The 20,331-nt window shown below is 40.7% G+C and overlaps 1 protein-coding gene across 2 annotated transcripts in view; it reads right to left on the bottom strand.

The window, feature by feature from the left end:
• LOC126375191 (papilin) overlaps positions 1-20,331 on the bottom strand; it is a 146,680-nt gene that overhangs the window by 19,731 nt on the left and 106,618 nt on the right. For both annotated transcript variants that reach the window (XM_050022061.1, XM_050022062.1), the window contains exons 3-30: positions 15,186-15,364; positions 14,126-14,269; positions 13,381-13,531; positions 12,478-12,604; positions 11,493-11,573; positions 10,939-11,114; positions 10,314-10,446; positions 9,791-10,013; positions 9,191-9,311; positions 8,715-8,897; positions 7,992-8,168; positions 6,877-7,062; positions 6,139-6,274; positions 5,625-5,746; positions 5,499-5,538; positions 5,343-5,408; positions 4,744-5,259; positions 4,519-4,662; positions 4,074-4,388; positions 3,941-3,991; positions 3,713-3,859; positions 3,234-3,444; positions 3,081-3,148; positions 2,862-3,005; positions 2,440-2,613; positions 1,958-2,075; positions 1,227-1,513; positions 624-800 (exon numbers count right to left, since the gene is read on the bottom strand). In XM_050022061.1, the coding sequence (XP_049878018.1) occupies positions 624-800; positions 1,227-1,513; positions 1,958-2,075; positions 2,440-2,613; positions 2,862-3,005; positions 3,081-3,148; positions 3,234-3,444; positions 3,713-3,859; positions 3,941-3,991; positions 4,074-4,388; positions 4,519-4,662; positions 4,744-5,259; positions 5,343-5,408; positions 5,499-5,538; positions 5,625-5,746; positions 6,139-6,274; positions 6,877-7,062; positions 7,992-8,168; positions 8,715-8,897; positions 9,191-9,311; positions 9,791-10,013; positions 10,314-10,446; positions 10,939-11,114; positions 11,493-11,573; positions 12,478-12,604; positions 13,381-13,531; positions 14,126-14,269; positions 15,186-15,364 (4,597 nt within the window). The remainder of the gene's footprint in view (positions 1-623; positions 801-1,226; positions 1,514-1,957; positions 2,076-2,439; positions 2,614-2,861; positions 3,006-3,080; positions 3,149-3,233; positions 3,445-3,712; positions 3,860-3,940; positions 3,992-4,073; positions 4,389-4,518; positions 4,663-4,743; positions 5,260-5,342; positions 5,409-5,498; positions 5,539-5,624; positions 5,747-6,138; positions 6,275-6,876; positions 7,063-7,991; positions 8,169-8,714; positions 8,898-9,190; positions 9,312-9,790; positions 10,014-10,313; positions 10,447-10,938; positions 11,115-11,492; positions 11,574-12,477; positions 12,605-13,380; positions 13,532-14,125; positions 14,270-15,185; positions 15,365-20,331) is intronic.

Raw genomic sequence — 20,331 nt, 5'->3', positions numbered from 1 at the left:
ATAGCTGGTGTTCTCCATTGAACAAGTGTAACTATCGAAGAATAGAGCAGAAAAGAGCCCCAAAAGACCATAAATAAAATTTGATATTAGATCACCTTCATTAACACGAAACTGTAACAGAAACTTCGAATGTTTAGAGAAACACACATACATAAACAGCCTATGTGCGTCCCACTGCTGGGCACAGGCCTCCTCTCATTCAACCCGAGGGGGTTTGGAGCATACTCCACCACGCTGCTCCAATGCGGGTTGGTGGAGGTGTTTTTACGGCTAATAGCCGAGACCAACGGCTTAACGTGCCCTCCGAAGCACGGAATCATCTTACTTTTTCGGACAATCAGGTGATTCAAGCCTGAAAAGTCCTTACCAAACAAAGGACAGCCTCACAAAGTGATTTCGACAATGTCCCCATCGGGAATCGAACCCGGACCTCCAGATCGTGAGCCTAACGCTCTAACCACTAGATCACGGAGGCTGTTAAGTTGCTGTTAGTTAGAGAAACATCTGTTCTAAATAATATCCTGTCTGAAAGCAAGGAGTTCCAAGTTTCCACGGGTGGCTTACTTGCTCAAATAATATATTATATTAGGAACAAATTTTCAAATTATAGATGCTGTACTAACCCTTGGGTGGTGGTTGGACGCACACATCCTCACACTCTTCCTTGCTAGAGAACCGATTGCCGTTGCCTTCACACCCTCCGTACCAGAAGCGAGAACAACCGCCGTATTCCATGTCATAATACCAGTAGACCGAGTAGTTGCGGCAAGAACCACGGTCCGTCGACAGACTGCAGGCAGCTAGAAGATCATTTCATTCATTAGAATAGGACATATAACGCAGGGAAATAAGACATTCATTTCAGTTTGCAAGTTGTATGAACCGAGTTACTTATCTAGTTCTGTTTTTTGCATCTTGTATGTGATGATGGAGTTATAATAAATATGATTTCGATGCAAAGTAAAGGAACTTTTAGATTGCCATAGGATAATAGTCAAAACTCCCGTTTACGTACATACATAAACTCACACGCCTGTAACCCCAAATATGGTGGGCAGGGCCGAAAGTAATCCGAACACAACGTCCAGTCACTGTTGATACAGAGTCGTAAGAAGGATAAGATGACCTTTATGGTGACAAGGGATCAGCCGATCGCCCATATCGATTATCCATCATGTTAAAAAGAACATTTGTACATAACCCCTCTGTCTAGAGCTCCAGTTTACCTTGTCTATTCTCAGGAACATCAGTGCATCCCAAGAACTTCTCTCCTTTCGCCTCGGTTTGTCCGTCAGGGCAGCATCCGTACTTGCTGGAGGAGCAGTCGCAGCCAGCCTGGTCCGGCCCGGCCGCCGCCGTCTGGCCGTCTCCGCAGCAACCGTACTTGGATTGCTGGCAGTGGCAACCTTGTAGATTGGGGCCCTTAGCGATCGTGGATCCGTCCGGACAACAACCGAATTGGTAAGTGTGGCAACCGCAGCCTTCAAAGTCTGGGCCGGAAGCTTCGGTGTGTCTGAAAAAATAGATGTTTAAGAGATCGTTAGATCAACAATGTTAAAACTTCATTAAGAACTATTATCAGAAGCAGAAAAGGCTTCGCATTCACATCATTGTACCTCCCCCTAACTCACGTCATACCTGTGAGAAATGCTGCTATTGACAAGTCACAGGAGATTTACAAATTGGTCGGTGTACTGCGGAACGGAAGGCGATTGGGGCAACCACCGTTCTACACGCCCTATCTATGGAGCAATGAAGGCGATTACTCCACCGACAAGAGCGCAGCTCTTAAATAAAGAGAGAGATGAGATACTGCAGCTACACAACAATTGTTACCATCATCTGTCAAGATGTTGTGGCCAATAATGTAAATTTACGTTTGGCCAAAATTACAATGTAAGAGAAGAATTTTATTAGACCCATGAAAACTGAAATAATGATATTTTGGATGTTTTACCTGTCAGGGCAACATCCATGTTCTGTGTACTGGCATCCGCAACCCTCCTTGTTCTGTCCACGGGCGACGGTGACGTTGTCTGGGCAGCAACCGAATCTCGCGTACTGGCAGCCACAACCTGAGTTACAATTACATATTGTCAAATTTTCGGTAGTGTCCTAGGTCAAAGATAAAATAAATGAAATTCTGATTACTATACAAAGATACATCTAAAACTTACGAAATAAGTTTTCTTTTTTTATTTAACTTATTATGAATTCGAATAAAGAAACGCGTAATAATAAGACCGATACATTATCACGTTTTATTATTAAGTACGTCACTGTACTTTTTCATACAAATTCCATAGTAATTTCGTGCATTGTGTGACCTTTAGTAAAATGAAACTGATTTGACTAGTTGGAAACTAGCCTATTACGTAAATATCTAAGTACTAGAAGGTACCGATTATTTCTGTAAATATCACGTTTTAGATGCATTACCTTCGAGATGCGGTCCGTCAGCGGGTCGATAGTTGTCTGGGCAGCACCCGAAGGCGTACAGCAAGCAGCAACCTTCGTTGTCTGGACCGTGAGCTGGCGTCTCTCCATCGGGGCAGCAACCGTGAGCAGAAGTGTTACAGGACATCACACAGCCTTCCAATTCTGCGCCAAGAGCTGTAAGAAAGTAGCATTCGGATTAGTTTCAAATTATTCACTCAAAACCACGTAGAAATAGGATTTGGCGACAGTTAATGAGAGCAGGGCACATCAGCACGGTATGTAGATAGAGGTGTATTTCTAAGAAACAAAAAAGAAATACTATCAATATTATGTAAGTACGAACCTTATTAATTTGTTGTTGAATATGGTTTTATAAACATTCAATCTTTATTCCTTCGTTTTCATTCTTTTTTACTACTTACCCGGTGAAACACCATCAGGACAGCAGCCGAATTCAGTAGCGTCGCAAGGACATCCTTCACCATTGGGACCGGTCGCTTCTGTCTTATTGTCATAGCAGCAACCAAATTTGGAGCGCTCACAACCCTTCTTCGGTTTCTTTGCTTCTGTGTTAACAAAATACCAATGTTAAGAAAAGATATCGGTAAAGAGAAAATAACTATTTATAGATTGAATATTACCTGTCTCAGGACATCCCTTCTTCTTTGGCCCTTTAGCTTCAGTCTTTCCATCTTTGCAACAACCAAATCTGCGAAAAGTGCACAATTTCATAAACATGTTGCATCTGGTATCAAAGCAGGGTATTGTTATTTCCTACTATACTCATCACGTACTTGGAAGATTTGCAAGGCGGTGGTGGTGGCGGGCAACCTTCCTGGTCGTTGCCCTCCGCTGGCGTCTTATTGTCAGACTTGCAGCATCCAAATAGAGTCTCTTTGCACGGGACGGTGGGGCAGCCTTCATGCTTCGGTCCAGTGGCGGGGGAAACACCATCCGGACAGCAACCGTGTTTGGATTCCTTACAGGTCTTGGGATTCGGACAACCTAGAAGTTAAGTAAATAATTTACAAAGTCCACAAATACGTTAGATTTAACTTTTACTTATAGCCACATCCATATAAAGGTATGACTTGTAGAGTTGTACATTGTGTAAAAACGATAATTAGTTACATCTACTTACTAAACTATTCCGTTCCGAGGTACAATCAGGTGATCGGTATAGTCGGCGATTTAGCGAGCGTAAATTATCTTACGTCATTTAATTTCTGAAAAGTCAGATTGGCAACAATCAACCCTTATAAAGAAAAATTACCTTCATCGAAAGGCCCAGCAGCTGGCGTCCTCTTGTCGGGGCAACATCCAAACTTGCTCTTGAGGCACTTGGACTTCTTCCTCGCCTTGCATCGAGGTTTCCTCGTCGTTGCGAACGTGTCGATGGTAGATGACCAGCTCCATTCCGCTGTAATTCAAATAGTTTATAATAACAACGTACACAAAATGAGGTGAATACTTAAAGAGAAAAGAAATAAAATATAATTACTTGACGAAGATTCCTCAGTTGTTGATGAAGATTCCAGTGTACTTTCTGTTGCTGTAAGAAAATTGACAATTATTCACGATTGCGAATGATTTAAAGGAAAAGTAGAAGAAGGATTGAAAAGGTTACTAGGTACCTTCAGATTCTGTGCTACCAGTTTCAGTTGTTGGTCCGGATTCAGTCGTAAGTCCAGATTCAGTAGTTTCGCCAGATTCAGTGGTTTCCCCTGATTCAGTGGTTTCTCCTGATTCGGTTGAAGCGCCAGATTCTGTCGTTTCTCCAGATTCGCTCGTGGGACCGGATTCACTTGTAGGACCTGATTCGCTAGTAGGTCCGCTTTCAGTCGTAGGACCAGACTCGGTAGAAGCACCAGATTCTGTGGTCTCGCCAGATACTGTGCTTTCGGTAATTTCGGTTTCTGTAGATCCAGTTTCACTTTCCATGGTTGCTCCTGGAAAAATTAACAGATATAATATTTATGACTTGTTTACTTCGAATAGACAAAATGGGGAGCGCAGACTTTTTACCCATTTCCCTTATATTTACTACAGGATCCACGTAGGAATATGAGATTTGTCTACCTTCAGTATCAGATGATTCCGTAGATCCAGATTCCGTCGTCTCATCAGTAGATCCAGATTCCGAAGTACCGCTAACATCCGTGCTGGACTCGGTGCTCCCTGACTCTGTAGTGCTAAACTCAGTAGAGCTGAGATCTGTTGAACCTGTATCAACATTAATTAGGTTACAAGATTTTTTTATGTTGTTGAGAATGATAATAGTGTTATTTTATTATTAAACATTACCTGTTTCAGACTCTGCTGTGTCTGATTCCGTGGTTTCAGTGTTGTCGGTTGAACTAGAGCTGGATTCTGACGTGCTGCTAGCATCAGAGCTTTCAGTGCTACTCTCTGTTGAACCTGACGACTCCGTCGTGCTGGATAAGTCCGTGGAGTCTGATTCGGAGGTCTCTCCACTTGCCGTCGAACCAGGCGATTCTGATGTTTCGGACGTCTCTGATGATTCTGAAGTTCCAGAGGATTCTGTGGTGCCGTCTGACCCTGAAGTTTCCGATGATTCATCTGTCGCCGATGACTCCGATGTAGGACCCGACTCTGATGCTGACTCTGTGCTTCCAGGAGATTCTGTTGTTTCTGTTTCGCTTGTACCAGAAGACTCTGTCGACAAGGTCGATTCTGTCTCGCCCGTTTCTGTGGTTTCGCCTGACTCTGTGGTCTCACCTGTCTCTGTGGTCTCGCCTGTGTCTGTTGATTCAGTTGGCTCAGAGCCTGACGATTCCGATATGCTAGATTCAGTAGGTTCTGAAATTAAAAATATACTTAGTAATGAAAAATTATCAAATAATAAACTTTTTGGGTGATGAATTTGAAAAAAAGTCAATTACCTGATCCAGATCCTTCCGTGAATTCCGATTCGATTTCAGTAAATGCAGTAGATCCTGAACCTTCGTCTGCAAACACAAATTTAAATATTATTTACTGCGTAATTTTTGAAACCACGCTAAGGAAGATTAATTTTATATCAAAGCCGTTTTACTTACATGTCGAAGGACTGTCACTGAACATAAATTCGTCTTCAGGCTGAAATAAATAAGTGTTTAGCATTAAATTCAAGAACAAATTATAAAGTCTAGAAAATAATAGTTTTGCGTTTCTGAAATACTGACCGTGGTGCCTTCTTCCTCCTCGGCTCCAACTTCACCGTAATCTTCTTCTTCTTCACAGTCTTCATCGTCATAGTCTTCGTCCATTATCGGCGTAGATTTCGAGTCGACAGGAATTATTTCATCTGAAAAATAATTAGATTTCTCATTGTCAGATATGAAGAACTCTGCAAGTAGGTAGCCTAGTTTTAAGCCCTCTCTTATAATACTTGGTAGGTTGGTATTATTCATGTATGTTCGTACGTACACGCACGAGTCTAAGTCGTACGAAAACGCATTCAAAGTGTTTGGTCGTCTGACCGCAACTGCAACGACCGGCCTCATCTTCCCGCGAATCTGTTTACCGAAAAGTACAATCTAAGCTTTTACAAGGCAAGAGTAAATAGGCATTTTTTAGTTAAGCATCCATCCTTGGCTACGTCGTCATTCACCATCTGGTGAGATAGTAGTCAAATGCCTTGCCTTTCTATCTTCCATAAAAAAATTATCGTTACTTTTTTGATTATTTCTTTTATACCTTTGTTGCAAGGTTCTTTGTTGCAGGATTGAGTGGAGTCGAGGAAGGTCTCGCCATCGCAGGCGCTGGACGGTTCACCTCCCATCAGGCACATCACACGTCGGTACTGCTCGCCCCCTCCACATGGCTCGGTGCACTGTGACAAAAAAACATTGTAAATATCGCTTCTATAAAGACCATAGCCTTCAGGTTAGGTAGACGATCTCAGTAAAAACAAGGTTATAAACGCAAGGTAAGATGATATTTATAAAAGTAATTTTTCTTATTGCTGTTTAGCAATAAGGCCGCCTATTGTGCTTATGTTTTATTCGTATGTTTATGTCCTTTGTATATGTTGTTGTGCAATAAAGTATTATTGATTGATTAATTTTTTTTAAGGAATATTTTGCAAGAAGCGATATTATGTCTGATGGTTTGTGGGTGACATAAGGATATAATATATATTATAATTTGGGAATATAAATCGAGTTTATTATATCTTTAGAGACTAGAGTTTTAGAGACTTTTTTAATTATTTCTTTTTATTTTGGTGCAATAAAGTGTATTTGTATTGTATTGTATTGTATTGTATCTTTTTATGGAAACAAATAATGCCAATGTAATGTAATAGGATTGTAATGTGTAGGATTGGCCGGAGATCACGCAAAGTCGAGAGGAGTGGAAAAATCAAGGGGAGGCCTTTGCGCAGCAGTGGGATCGTATAGACTAAATAAGATAAGAATGTAATGTAAAGCTCACCTCAGACCAAGGTCCGGCGTACCACTTGGCGGGGCACTTCTCTGGCGGTATCTCACAGGGCTTGGTATCGTTGTACTTGTCATCTTTATCACAACGATCGTCATCCACCTTCACCACAGACGACCCGTCGAACAGACCACAGAACACGCGACGAGTCTGAACTCCTTTGCCGCACTGTGCTGAACACTAAAAAAAAAAAGTTTATTGCAGTATCTTTTGGTACATAGTTTATACTGGGTTTGGAGCCACCTTTTAAGCATAGATATGCTTGTATTAGGTGACTCAGTTCTTCCATAACAATGTTCGTAATTGTACCTTACAGTAATTGACAAAAGAACTTAAAAAAAAAGAAAAAATTAAAAATGAAAATGATTAAAAATAAAAAAAATAGGCATGCTTTTATATTTATAAGCATCTAAATTTTTGAAATTTGTATTTAGTTTGTATTGTAACACTAGAAGTCCAGAAGCATTAATTTATGAACGGACAGGAACAAAAATATATTATTAGAACCATGTCACATTGAGTTCTTTGACAAATTAAACAAAGTCTGACTAAATGTCAATATGTTGTTAAAGCGACAGGGTTCTAAACTATCTGCATAATGGTGCTCATGATAATTCTATTCAAGGATGATGATGTCTTTGTAGATTAGTTACCGCTACTACAATTTGTATAAAATTTTCCTGGACACGAAGGTTACCTGGAAGAAATTGCTGCGTGAGAAGTAATGCCGCCTATTGTGCCTTGCTGTATTTGTTTCTCCTTATTTTTATATTTTGTGTCGTTTGTCCTCAATAAAGTATATCTTAAATTCAAATGCTCTTTTAAAATCCCAACATTGTTTAACAATTGTGCTGGAAATTTCGGCTTTAGGAGTTTAATAGAGTCCCTACATTTGTCTATTGGAAACATAAACCGACCAATGAGTCACGATATGCTGCATTGAGTGATACTAAACTCGACAAAAAAATAGAAACGAAACATTTTCAAATTCATTCCTTTATGGCCAATGTATTCCAACTTTGAAAACTCTGGATGACTGGTAAATTAACGATCTTCAGATTCTCCAGCTTTTTGGTAACTTGACTATTATAATTGTCACCAGCACTCACATTGCTCCACTGCGTGGCGTACCACTGCACCTCACACGCCGGCAGCTTGGTGCGGTCACACTCCTCCTCCAGCACGGGCGCCGGGTGGTACGCGCAGAAGCTGTCGTTCACCACCTTCTGGTCTTTGGTCACGCATATCGCCGATCGGGATCGTAGTTTCGACAGGCAGTTGTCACACTGAAATAGTAGACATTGATATTGGATTTCATCCAGTTAGTTGTGCAGGAGGAACGATTTACAGAAGTTTTAAGAACAGATTTACAGAAGAACGATCTACTTAAGTACTGGCTGATTTGGTATCACTGAGTAAGACGAAGTTCAGTAGTAGAGTAGCAATGCCAAAAAGAAAAGTATAAGTAGGTTTTCAGTCCCACTTTTTGAACGAAAAGCAACCTCTAAATCCAGAATTAGAGTACTTAATGTAATTAATGTGGTTCTTGTCGAAGATTCAGAGATTTGCTACGTTTGGGCTAAAAATACATAGAAACAATCAATCATCCAAGAGAACGAAGTGACTCTGGACGATATAATATATTATATACATCACATCCACATGACATCCATTAAGAGTATTATTGCAGAATGTGCGGTAGAATTTGTAAATCGTTTGAAACAGACGTATGAGGCCTATGATAAAGAGTATCGTCACCTCTGGCAAACTCTGGGTAAAGCACGAAGAGATTCGATGACAGAGAATAAGAGTAAGTAATAACTTGGACTTACTCCGCCCCAGTCGGAAAGCACCCAGTCGACTCCATCGCAAGGATGCAGGATGCAGGGTTGTTCCGCGGGAGGCTTCTCATCGGTGCAGTCGGCGTCAGTCAATACCTCCACGCGGCCCCTCTCATCCTTCTGGTAGCACAGCACTTGGCGAGTCTGTTTGCCTTCGCCGCATAGTTTGTCGCACTGAAAAAGATAAATTGGTATGCAGTTAGTAACAAATAATGTGAATTTGATGAGAACATTTTCCTTGAATAATATGCGAAAGACAAAACTTTAACTTATAAGTACTTACTTAGGTCTATATTTTTTTGGCTGAGACGTTAGCTCCAATTGTTTATTCTCAAGGTTTTGTTTTATTTTTTCGCTAAAATGTCTCATCTTGTTCTTGCTAGATAATAATCATTCGACCATTCCCACAATTACATCCAGTCTTTTCTGAAAGACCTCTCATGATGTCAAACAAGAAATCTACTCACTGGTTTCCAAGGTCCAGTATACCACAACGGACACGCAGCCTCCTTGTTGCACTCCTGGTACAGCTCCGGCTTTGGACCGAGCAGCTCGAAGCATTCCTTGTCCGCCACTATCGAGGGATACCTGAAAGTTGCTCTAAAATGTTGCACTGCTGTTTATTTGTTTCCGGTAAGGGACAAATATTGTTAGTAAATATGTTATGGATGTCATGGAGCAGCAGAAGATCGGTGGAGCTCTATGTCCAGCAGTGGACGATTTCTAGCTGGTGATGATGAGGTATGCTATATAATGGTCTAAAGACCCATTGTCTCTTTAAAATCCAGTTTCCATTGTTTAACTATTCGGTCTGGAAAATAGGGTCTTACGATGATATTGCAGAATTACAATCGAAAAATCCTTCATTAAGTAAATTTTAATGGGGTTTTAAATAGAGATATGACAAGCTCAATAGCGTGTTTATGAGAACGGTGATCGTCGTATTTTTTTCTTTTGTTTGGATTGTAAGGTCAATGACCGATCTTGTCAGGGTCATCTTTATTGTGTACAGTTAGTCTAGTTAATCCTATCACCCCACAATACACCAGGTAGATAATCATTCTTACCCGTTAGTGATGATCTTCTCACAATGCACCTGTCGAGACCTGGTGCCTCCTTCACCGCAGGGTTTAGTGCAGGGGCTCCACGGGCCCTCGACCCAGCGCGCGGCGCAGGGCTGAGCGTTACATGTCTGATTGGTTGGAGGCTTCAGACCGTCGTCGCATAGACTGTCGTCTACTACCTCCAGGTCTTCGCGAGAGCGGCAGGTAACGGTTCGGGTTTGAAAGCCTGAGGAAAATCAGGGTTATGATGTAAAATAATAAATGGCGAAATGTAAAACTGTAAAGGACTATAACTCTGGCTGGGCAGCATTCGAATCTACAGGTCTTCTCTACACAGAACGAGCGTGAAAATGTCTAAGGACTATTACGGGAGACTTAACATTTTTGTATGGAACGGAATGTATTTTTCCATTTTCGCCAAGTTATCATTAAAATTACACGCGTAACCCTCGAATGGGTGACCGCTTTCTGTCTTTGACCTTAAGCGTTTTAGATCTTTTGTTAAATGCAAGGCAGCTCCACCCACCTCCACCACAGGTGGCGCTGCAAGCAGAGAAGTCGTCGTGGACCCAGTTGTACTGCTGGTTGGGAGGCGGCGCCATGGACGAGGGGATGCTGTACTCGTACTTGATACCCACGTTCTCATCTTGCAGGAGGATCTGGACAGCATATGATTAGATTCGTTATTGAAAGAGACATGTTAAAAGTACACGTAAATCCTTGGTCTCTAACAGTGCAACAGCTAATATGGTGCAGCGTTGCATCGTAAACTCACAGCCGCAAACAATTAGAAAACTTGCAATTGATGCGAAGAGCTGCGATGGATATAAAGAAACCTATGAGGAGAGGTGAGTAATCAGGCCGTCCATGTGTGTTTCACCGATGTGCAGTGGAGCATGGTGATGGAGTATGCTCATACCTCCTGCGGTTGATTGAGGGGAGGCCTGTGCACAGCAGTGGGACAATGTAGGCTGTTTATGTCTTGTTATAATATGATGTGATCTAACTTCTGTAAGTTATACAGAAACTCCCTGGCAGCGGAGCTTGTTCGGTGCAACGAACCCCTGCTGGCTAAGTTGGTAGTGCCACAGCGCGCTAGCGCTAAACAGCGTGTGCTGAAATTCTTAATGTGTGTAAGTTAGCCAACTTACAGAGAGATAAAGCGACTCGTTGGTGGGTCCCTGGCAGCGCAGCTTGTCTGGTGCCGCGAACCCTTGCTGGCTGCGTTCGTAGTGCCACAGCGCGCCGGCGATGAGCAGCGTGCGGGGGAAGTCGATGTGGTAGTCCCCGTTTAGGTAGTACACGTTGTCGCGCTTTGATCGTAATGCTGGAAGGGATAAGGAAATTATGAATAACATTCGTTTTTAAAAGGTCCGCTTATCTAACTTACTAATTGACCTGATGCGATGTGTCCTTTCAGAGTCAAGTATATGACATGAATTATTTTCTTATGAGCCAAACATGAATTTGTGAGATATGTACACATTTCTAGAAAAAGAGTAGGTAAACATTTTATAAGTAGTAGGTATGTACGTACTATTTCGCAAAATATATTTTATTAAGTAAGTATCTTACTTAAGTAAGTACCTAAAGGTATTATTGAGGAATTTTAATTTTTAAATGGTACTTTACTAGCAATGCAAGAAGATAAAGTATACTTAAGTATTTCCAGAGTTATTTTGTCACCGAGGACTGAGCGACTTACCGAGGTAGTTATTGGAGTTCCTAACTTCAGCAATTTCGATACTTGTAGCACCTTGTGGAATCAACAGAATGTCGTTGTAACCTGCAAACAAAATAATTCTTGCATTAGAAATATACTTTAATTAATAACATTAAAACAACAAGAAAATCAAATTCCAACACTAACCAAATACCTACTGTAAACTTGGTAATTACTAATTATGTAATAAGTAGTGAGTAAGTTTGTTAATTTACATAATACATTTTAATTGCCGCCAATTTGTCAATTCTTTTTTATTTGCCCATTCGGGCAGGCAAAAGGAACTTAGCTTATACAGCCTAGTCTTTAGTCCAATTTGTACTTGTAAAAAGCAAATATCAAAATAATTCAAATGCAAGAGTTCTATATTCGAAATTTAAATATTTTTTCGCACTAATATTTCAATTTTCCTACAATCGTACATATACCATACAGCCTAATTGTTAAAATTTAGTATTTTACAAAATGTGTTTTAAAATAGAAAAAAATAGGTAAGTAAGTAAAAATTTATGTACCTAAAAAATGTAATGGGTATATTTCCTGAGCTCCTATGCTGATGGGATGTGCGCATATAAAACTAAGTGCGCAATGCAAACAAATGTAAAATAGCAATAAGTTGGTTTTTTAGATGAACTGATTCGATGTGGTCTTTCTAACCCCTCAGTTCAGATAATAATAACGAAGAGTTATCTTTCGAAGCGAAGGTGGTGTGTTAATAGGACCGTACGTAGTATTATTCCTTATTCCATGATCGTAGTAAGTGAAATTTCGTGGTCTCTTTGTCTGCTCCTCATCATTATCATTCTCAGCCGTACGATGCCCACTGCTGGGCATAGGCCTCCCCCAAGGATCTCCACGACGATCGGTCCTGCGCTGCCCGCATCCAGCTACTACTCCACTACCACTCCACTCCACTGTCTACTCCTACGAGATATAATTATGTACTTATGTATGTAGTTACTCGTACCTTTCCTGAGCTCCTGTTCTGGCGGGATGAGCCCGGTGATGGTGTGGCAGTTGGTATTGTTCCCGCGGCACTCGCGGCACTTGTCCTCGCGCGCGTTGGAACCCAGCATCATATCGCAACCCACAGGCTGTAGAATATACCAGTATTAGGGGGGTTAATAAGGCCACATTTGCGCATGTAAAAGTAAGTGCGCAATGAAAACAAATGGCAATATTGCTTTTCAGATGAATTGCTTTGGTGTGGCCTTTTTAACCCTTCAGTATTAGTTAGATGTTATTGTTTCGTCCTTAAATTTCCAAAATATAAAGAAATTAATAATAGTAACTATCATTCCGATTACAAAGAATCGTAAAAAAATAAACTAAAATTAAAAAAAAAAATACTGCCCCATGTAATTTTAATTTATTTCTTTAAATAGAAATAATTATTGTTATTCTCATTTTATTAAATACTAAATATATAACATTTTTCTAATGTAGAGGTCAATAATCAAAGCAATAAGGTACTTATATAAGAGTAGGTAGGCACAGAAAACTGTTTTTAAAAGAGTGGGTATCTCGGTGTGCGTTACGCCAGCCAGATTTTGTCGAAAGTCACCATTTTTTTTGAAGTCGATATAAATTGCGGTCTTCGTGCCGATTTGGTCAAATACATCATTATGAAAACTAATTAAAGAATTTGGAATTATCATCTAGCTTTATAGCCGCTAAAGCGATATCAGTATGCATACGTGCTTCAGAAGACACGTGCGGGAGTCTGCTTTGGGCTGCTCTGGGTACCTACTGCAGTATGTATTCGTCACATGAGCCATGTCAGCGTCCTATGGCAGCTCAATACCAACCTTGATACCAATCATTGACTCATAACCCACACGAAAGAGGTATGCATCCTGGTAGAGCTCACCTGACAAACGCCATCGACGCAGACATCGAAGGACTCGTCGTTGCACCTGGTTCCGTCGATTGCCTTGGCAGCGTGCCTGTAGTAGAACCTCTCGCCCTTCGGCATACAGTTCAACTCGCAAGGATTCGCAGCCTTCGTGTACGGCACCCAACTGCAAACGAAAATTGTTTCTTATATACCTAGGTACATACAATATGTGGGAGCCGTCTACCTCAGCGAGAAGTACATAGCATAAATCGGAAGGCGTATGGAGCATACTCGACCATGCTGCTTCAGTGCGGGTTCGTGGAGGCGAGAAATAGGTTTTATGTATGTGTGTGAATTAACATAAAGTGTGAAACGTAAGGATAGTTCACATAAAAAAACAACATATTTAACACCACAAGTAGGTATATACGCCCATTTGTCGCCAACTATGGTTAAGGCCCATGGAATATGTGAGAGGCGACCCTATTGCCGTTAACCAGGCACAAATCATGTAAAACACGTGTTATCAATTATCTACAATCCAAATATGAATTAATTCAAACTCGGTGTAAGTATCTCTGCCTTCCCCATTCCGGAATACAGAGGTGAAGTTTTATGAGTCTATAATTACATGGAATTGCACGATTACCATTTTAAATTTCGAGCAGCCGTTACAAGTCGCAAATGACGGTGGTTTGACGAAACGTGGTGCAGAAAATTTTTAGACTTACCCACAAAAAAAGTAACGATAATAGGTACGTGTAAAATATGTACTCACTTGTAGCGCACTCCTCTGAAGACCTCGCTGTCATGTTGGGCACACTGTTCGTGTCTGAAGTCCGGGGATCCCTCGGGGCAGTCCTGGGTCTGACACGAGAAGTACTTCGTGTCTCCACCCGTACACCGTGACCTTCCATCTGGTCTGTGGAGGGAGTTGGAGTTTGAGATGCACGTCTACCGTAGAGGACGTTGAGGCAGTAGTAATAACATCTGTACACGATGATTTGGCAATACGACTCAGTACCGTTCATGACATGTTTACACACCCATAACACCCATAGTTTACGATAACACACGAGTAGGTAAACAGTTTCGCCGGAGTAATGTGTTTACTACGAAGGTTCGCGATAGACTGCCTCAAACTGCCGTAAGTGGAATGCGCACCCGCATGACAGCTTTGCTCATGTGATGGCGCCACCTACGCGCTACTAACTTCATGCTCCCCCACCAACTGTACTATGTTACTCAAAACAGCAACCTGCGATGTATCTTTATTTATGGCCCTACTAATAATGATCACAGTACAATAATGGTCAATTTTTTTTTAATTATAATGTCATGATTGAAAGATGTGATTCCTCTGAGTGAGGAAAATCGTTTTGGTCCAATCTGCCGGCCACTTGCCATAAAAACAAAATTGGGGTAAGTATCTATGTCATAAGACCTTTGTAACTATTTTGCCTAGTTAATACATACATAACATAAACAGCCTATATACGTCCCACTGCTGGGCACAGGCCTCCCCTCAAACAACCGGAGGCGGTATGGAGCATACTCCACTACGCTGCTCCAATGCGGGTTGGTGGAGGTGTTTTTACGGCTAGTAGCCGGGACCAACGGCTCAAGGTGCCCTCCGAAGCACGGAATCATCTTACTTTTTCGGACAATCAGGTGATTCAAGCCTGAAAAGTCCTTACCAAACAAAGGACAGTCGCACAAAGTGATTTCGACAATGTCCCCATCGGGAATCGCACCCGGACCTCCAGATTGGTTAATAATAGCCATAAAATTTTGGTAATCCTCTGAAAGTTATGTAAGTATAGAGAAGATGTTCTCACTCGACTTCGAGACATATCCTCTTTTGGCTGGCGACGCCTCCGCCGCAGGTCCGGGAGCAGGCAGAGACTTCGCCCCACTCGCCCCAGGCGCCGCCGCCTTCGCCCCCGGGGATCACGTACGAAGCTGGCAGGTATAGGCCTGCGCCTTGTCTTCTGTGGCGGCTTCGGTGCCCGGAGACCTGGATAGAAAGAACAAGTTTGAATAAAACATACACATAGCATCACGCCTGTATTCCCAATGAGGTAGGCAGAAAGATGTATACCTATAAGGTATATGCAAGGTGTTAGTGACATCGAAACGAAAGCATTGAGGGATGATTCAGACCATGATTCTGAGTTAATATCACGTGGAATTTTCCGCCGCAAAAGTATGGAACTGGAACTGTTTTCCGACGGAAAATTCCACTTGATGTCAACTCAGAATCATGGTCTGAATTATCCGTCAAAGTTTTCTTTACGATGTCACTAACACCCTGTATACCCCACTCCCCGCCAGCTATATTAAATCCTATGTACTTAATAGCGTGCGAGACTGCTGAAGCTGAGCGATGGGTTTCTTGGACCTTATATATTGTAAGTTACCTTGATTGTTATGGTTTTTCTATTTTATTATTTATCTAGGTGAGTAGAAATTTATGTTTATTAGATAAGCGCATCTCGCCATCAAACGTAAAAGTTTGGCGGGTTAATATTGTAAGAAATAAAATTGTACTTACCAATTTAACAATAAAAATAAAAAAAAAAAAAAACTATTGCCATTAACCGGACACAAATCCTGAAAACAGGTGATATCAATTATTTGTGATCTGAACATGAATAAACAATCAACAAGTTCGAAGTTATAAGTAAGTATAACTAATAGTTTAATAATTTTGTTTCAGTAAAAACTTCGTCAACGAAATATATTAAAATTAGCTAAATACTTTAGTAAGTAAAAGTGGTTTGTGATGCCTTAACAAATAAGTGGATTTTACCTATTATAAATAAAAGTTTTTATCTAATCGGCGGCGAGAGCCTTAGTATGTTCTCTAGCAAGCAAAACATCACGACTGTATCCTCGAAGGGGTAGGCAGTGGTGTAGTCGTGGCCAGATCTTAGAATTGATTATTCTATAATGTGCTCGTATATTTCATGAAATAGAATATCATTTGTTAGCCACATCATGATGTAGTTTGGCCAGATCAATGAACACAAAACGTTTAACGATATGACCAACTAAATACATGATTACTTCATGATATGGCCAAACGTTGGCAATCATAATATCGTAAAATTAGTAACATTATCCACTGGTAGTGGGGATGAGGTCGCTTTGTTTTGTTTTGCATGTTGGCCGTGGACACTTATGATAACCTAGTATAACTAACTGTTATCCGCGACCTCGTTCGCGTGAAAACCTACTATTAAAACTATAGAAGAATATAGAAATTTCATAAAACTTTCGCGTGAAAACCTACTATTAAAACTATAGAAGAATATAGAAATTTCATAAAACTTTGCCACCTTTGTGGCAGGGGTTAAATTTCACTAAATCCTGCCTTAGTGAGCTCGTACGTCCTAAAAGGCACACCCACGGTAAAATTTTAGTTTTTGAAATTTCGTATGAACGGGTCAGTCAGTGACGTTTGGATTTTATAATGTAATATATACGTAGTATTTGGACCACCCGCCATTCCAGCACTCAAGTCACTATGAAGCAGACTTTACATTAACCATCGGCCACAGAGAACGTCGTGTTGTGACGACAAACAACGCTTGTTACAACTTACAAGTGTGATGTTGCAACGCGGACTGTTCGCGCTCAAGTGTGGACGCACCATTCATTATTTACCACTATTGTATATTGTATACGCTACGCATACATTTATCTGGCCAAGTAGTTAATGCCATCTGCGGCAAATCTACAATAAGTCACGTCAAAAAAAAATGTTTACGCTCATTTAGTCGAGGATACGGTGAGGATGGAGATACCGCTGCGCCACCGAGCACCAAGCTCCTTTTGTGGTTAATGAACGCATTAAGTTAGTCGGAAAACATTCGCGACAGTGTTATTATATCGGAGTATTCGGTGGACAAAGTGTATTAACTTATTTTCGCTTCGTGCCAACAAGCCGCTTCATAACTCAAAAGTTTATGCGGACTTTTGAGTTAATTCGTTTGGGGTTCGGAGTAGGAGTCTGCTCCGAGGGTGGGGGCTTAGGTTTCATCATCATCACCCTTCATCATTTCATTAATCATCAAGATACGGTTGGGATACGGTCGCCGGATACGGTTTGGACGACATGATGATGATGATGATGAATCATCAAGATATATACGTATTTTTTACGTAAGACATGGCTGTATAGGCATAGTTCCCTTTGCCTTACCCTTCGGGGAAAACCAAAACAAAAAAATGTCTCTTACTTTTTATAAATCTTACGTTCCATTCTACTCACTTTCCTACATACATACGTAAACTCATTATTTCCAACCGGGGTAAGCAGACTGTCGACTTCTATTTCCTGTGACCCTGACACACTTCTGCTGCTCCTCCAGATTTATCAATCGTTTAATACTCCCACAAGGCAAGAGGGAAACCACTGCTCTATTTTTCCCTAAAAAGTAGCATGGATAATGCTACACCACAGTGATGAATACTCGCACGCCGGTTCAGAGTAGATAGTACTAAATCTTTTCTAAAGACATCATGCTGATATTTATTCTCCCTCCGGTTGATTGAGGGGAGGCCTGTGCCCAGCAGTGGGACGTATAAGCTGTTTATGTTATGTGTTATCACTTGACAACTGTCTATTCGCCTGCATTCTCGTCTGGCACAGTCCATTGAATACGTGGACGGCAATAAGTGTCCGATGTTAAGTTGTTTAGTCGCCGGCGCATGAGTGCACCTGCTGTCAAAATATACTCGACCGCGATGCACTTGTACTGTAGCAATAGCAATCTAGACAGAAGTGGTTATTCACCTGACACGATTCGGTTATAAAATCATTTTATAATATGCAATAAGAAAACAGGACGTTATGATGAAATCATCATCATCATCAACCCATTAACGTCCCCACTGCTGGGGCACGGGCCTTCCCTATGGATGGATAGGGAGATTGGGCCTTAAACCATCACGCGGGCCCAGTGCGGATTGACCAACGGCTTAACGTGCCTTCCGAAGCACGGAGAAGCTCGAGATGAAAACTTTTTTTTTGTGGTCACCCATCCTATTACCGGCCTTTGCGAAAGTTGCTTAACTTCAACAACCGCAGACCGAGCGCGTTAACCGCTGCGCCACCGAGCTCCTCATATGATGAAATATGGGAATTTATTTTCGCATGTTCCTCTGGTAGATACTTACTTTGTTTTTTTAAGAGGGACTTTCCACGCTACATTTCTCCGTTAGTATTATATGATCTGTGGTTTCTCAAAAACAATAAAGATGGCGAAGTACATATTTTCCATCGTTTAACCTTCTAATTTCATGGATAACTTTGTTATCGGGTATAAATGATGACCCTTTTTATTACACCCCGGCACAATTACAGATTCCACCCATTATTATTCTGATCAAAATAAAGAAAAGCAATATAGGTAGCTATGTAATTCTATACATAACGTGATCCAAATATCAAGCAACAATTATTTTATATATCCACTCTGCTCCACTGTGCTCAAAAAAGTATTTTATATATAATTCAAAAATAAGGACAGAGAGGCACAACAGGCATATAACTCGATGGACTGATGATGACTGATGGACGACTCTAATGTAAATAGAGAAAAACGATCATAATCATAAAGATATTTGGACCAAACAACCAAAATGTATCTTAAAGTCAACTTTTGACAAAATCTAATAAGTATGTAAGTAAATAAGTATCTTGTTACGGCTTGATCATGTAAATACAACTCGGAGCTAAATAAATCGAACCGCAGCAATTATTAAATATTTGATGACTCTAGTGAGAAATAACCAAAATGTAAATTAAATACTCGAGTCGGACAGACGTGATGACCTACCGATGTGAACGCACCCATCAATTAAACCGCCACCACAGATTATATTTACGAGTATATGACATGCTTTACAATTACTTTCGGCTAGGGTTGGCTCTTACTGTAGCTTTTTTATTTTTTATTTTATTTATTCAGGTTAACAACAGCTCATTTACAATACTTTACAATAATATTATGTTATAAGCTAGTGAAGCTAATTACAGTTAACCACGTACTTATTAATTAAAGTAGTAGGGGCAGACGAGTTCACGTATATCAGTGGTACGCGTGTGTGTGTATGTGTGTGTGCTATGTGTTATTTGTTATGTGTTATGTGTTGTGTGTTGGCCCTGCGAATTAGTAATTCTTGGGATCGGAGGCTGCTATGAAAGGAGCTTCCATAGCAGCCTCCACCAACTATACACGGGTGTGTGTGAGTGTGTGTATGTTTGTGTGTATGTGTATGTCAAAAGAAAGAATTCACATTTGTTCGGAGTTAGAGTTGACAAGCTTATTATTGATATATTTTTTAAGTTGGTTTTTACTTATGTTGAATAGGTCAATTTCATTGAAGTAATTATTGTATTTATCAATAATTCTACAGAACACGCCGTTCCTCACATAATTAGTCGAATGAAACTGCGACCAAAGCAGCGGTGTATGTCTCGTCCGTCGTTTTGGAACATTAAAAAAGATTTGCTCAAGCATATCAGGAGCGTCAAGTCGGCCATTAAGAATATCATGCAATAGGCACATGTCCATCATATCGCGACGATTTTCCAAAGTGAGAAGAGTAAAATTGCGGCAGCTTTCGGCATAAGAAGAGCCATATGTATGGGTTTTAAAATTTAAGTGTTTTACAAATTTTCGTTGGATACGTTCGATACGATTTATATAAACGTTGTAATATGGTGACCATATCTGACTGGCGTATTCTAAAATACTGCGTACATACGCGAAATATACAATTTTTAGGCTAAGAGGACACTTGAACGGCTGGCAAGTTCTAATGACAAAGCCAAGATTGCGGTAAGCTCTCTGCACAATTTTTTCAATGTGGTCTGAAAAGAGCATTTTACTGTCTAAATATACTCCCAGATCGCGTACCAGATTCACTCTTTTTATGGTTACAGTATGGAAGTTGTATGTGAATGCGATTGGA

Source organism: Pectinophora gossypiella, chromosome 18 (assembly GCF_024362695.1).
Source record: "Pectinophora gossypiella chromosome 18, ilPecGoss1.1, whole genome shotgun sequence".
In the NCBI taxonomy this organism is placed as follows: Eukaryota; Metazoa; Arthropoda; class Insecta; order Lepidoptera; family Gelechiidae; genus Pectinophora; species Pectinophora gossypiella.
Note: the sequence above shows the minus strand (reverse complement) of the source record. Positions and strands in the feature narration are given on the sequence as shown.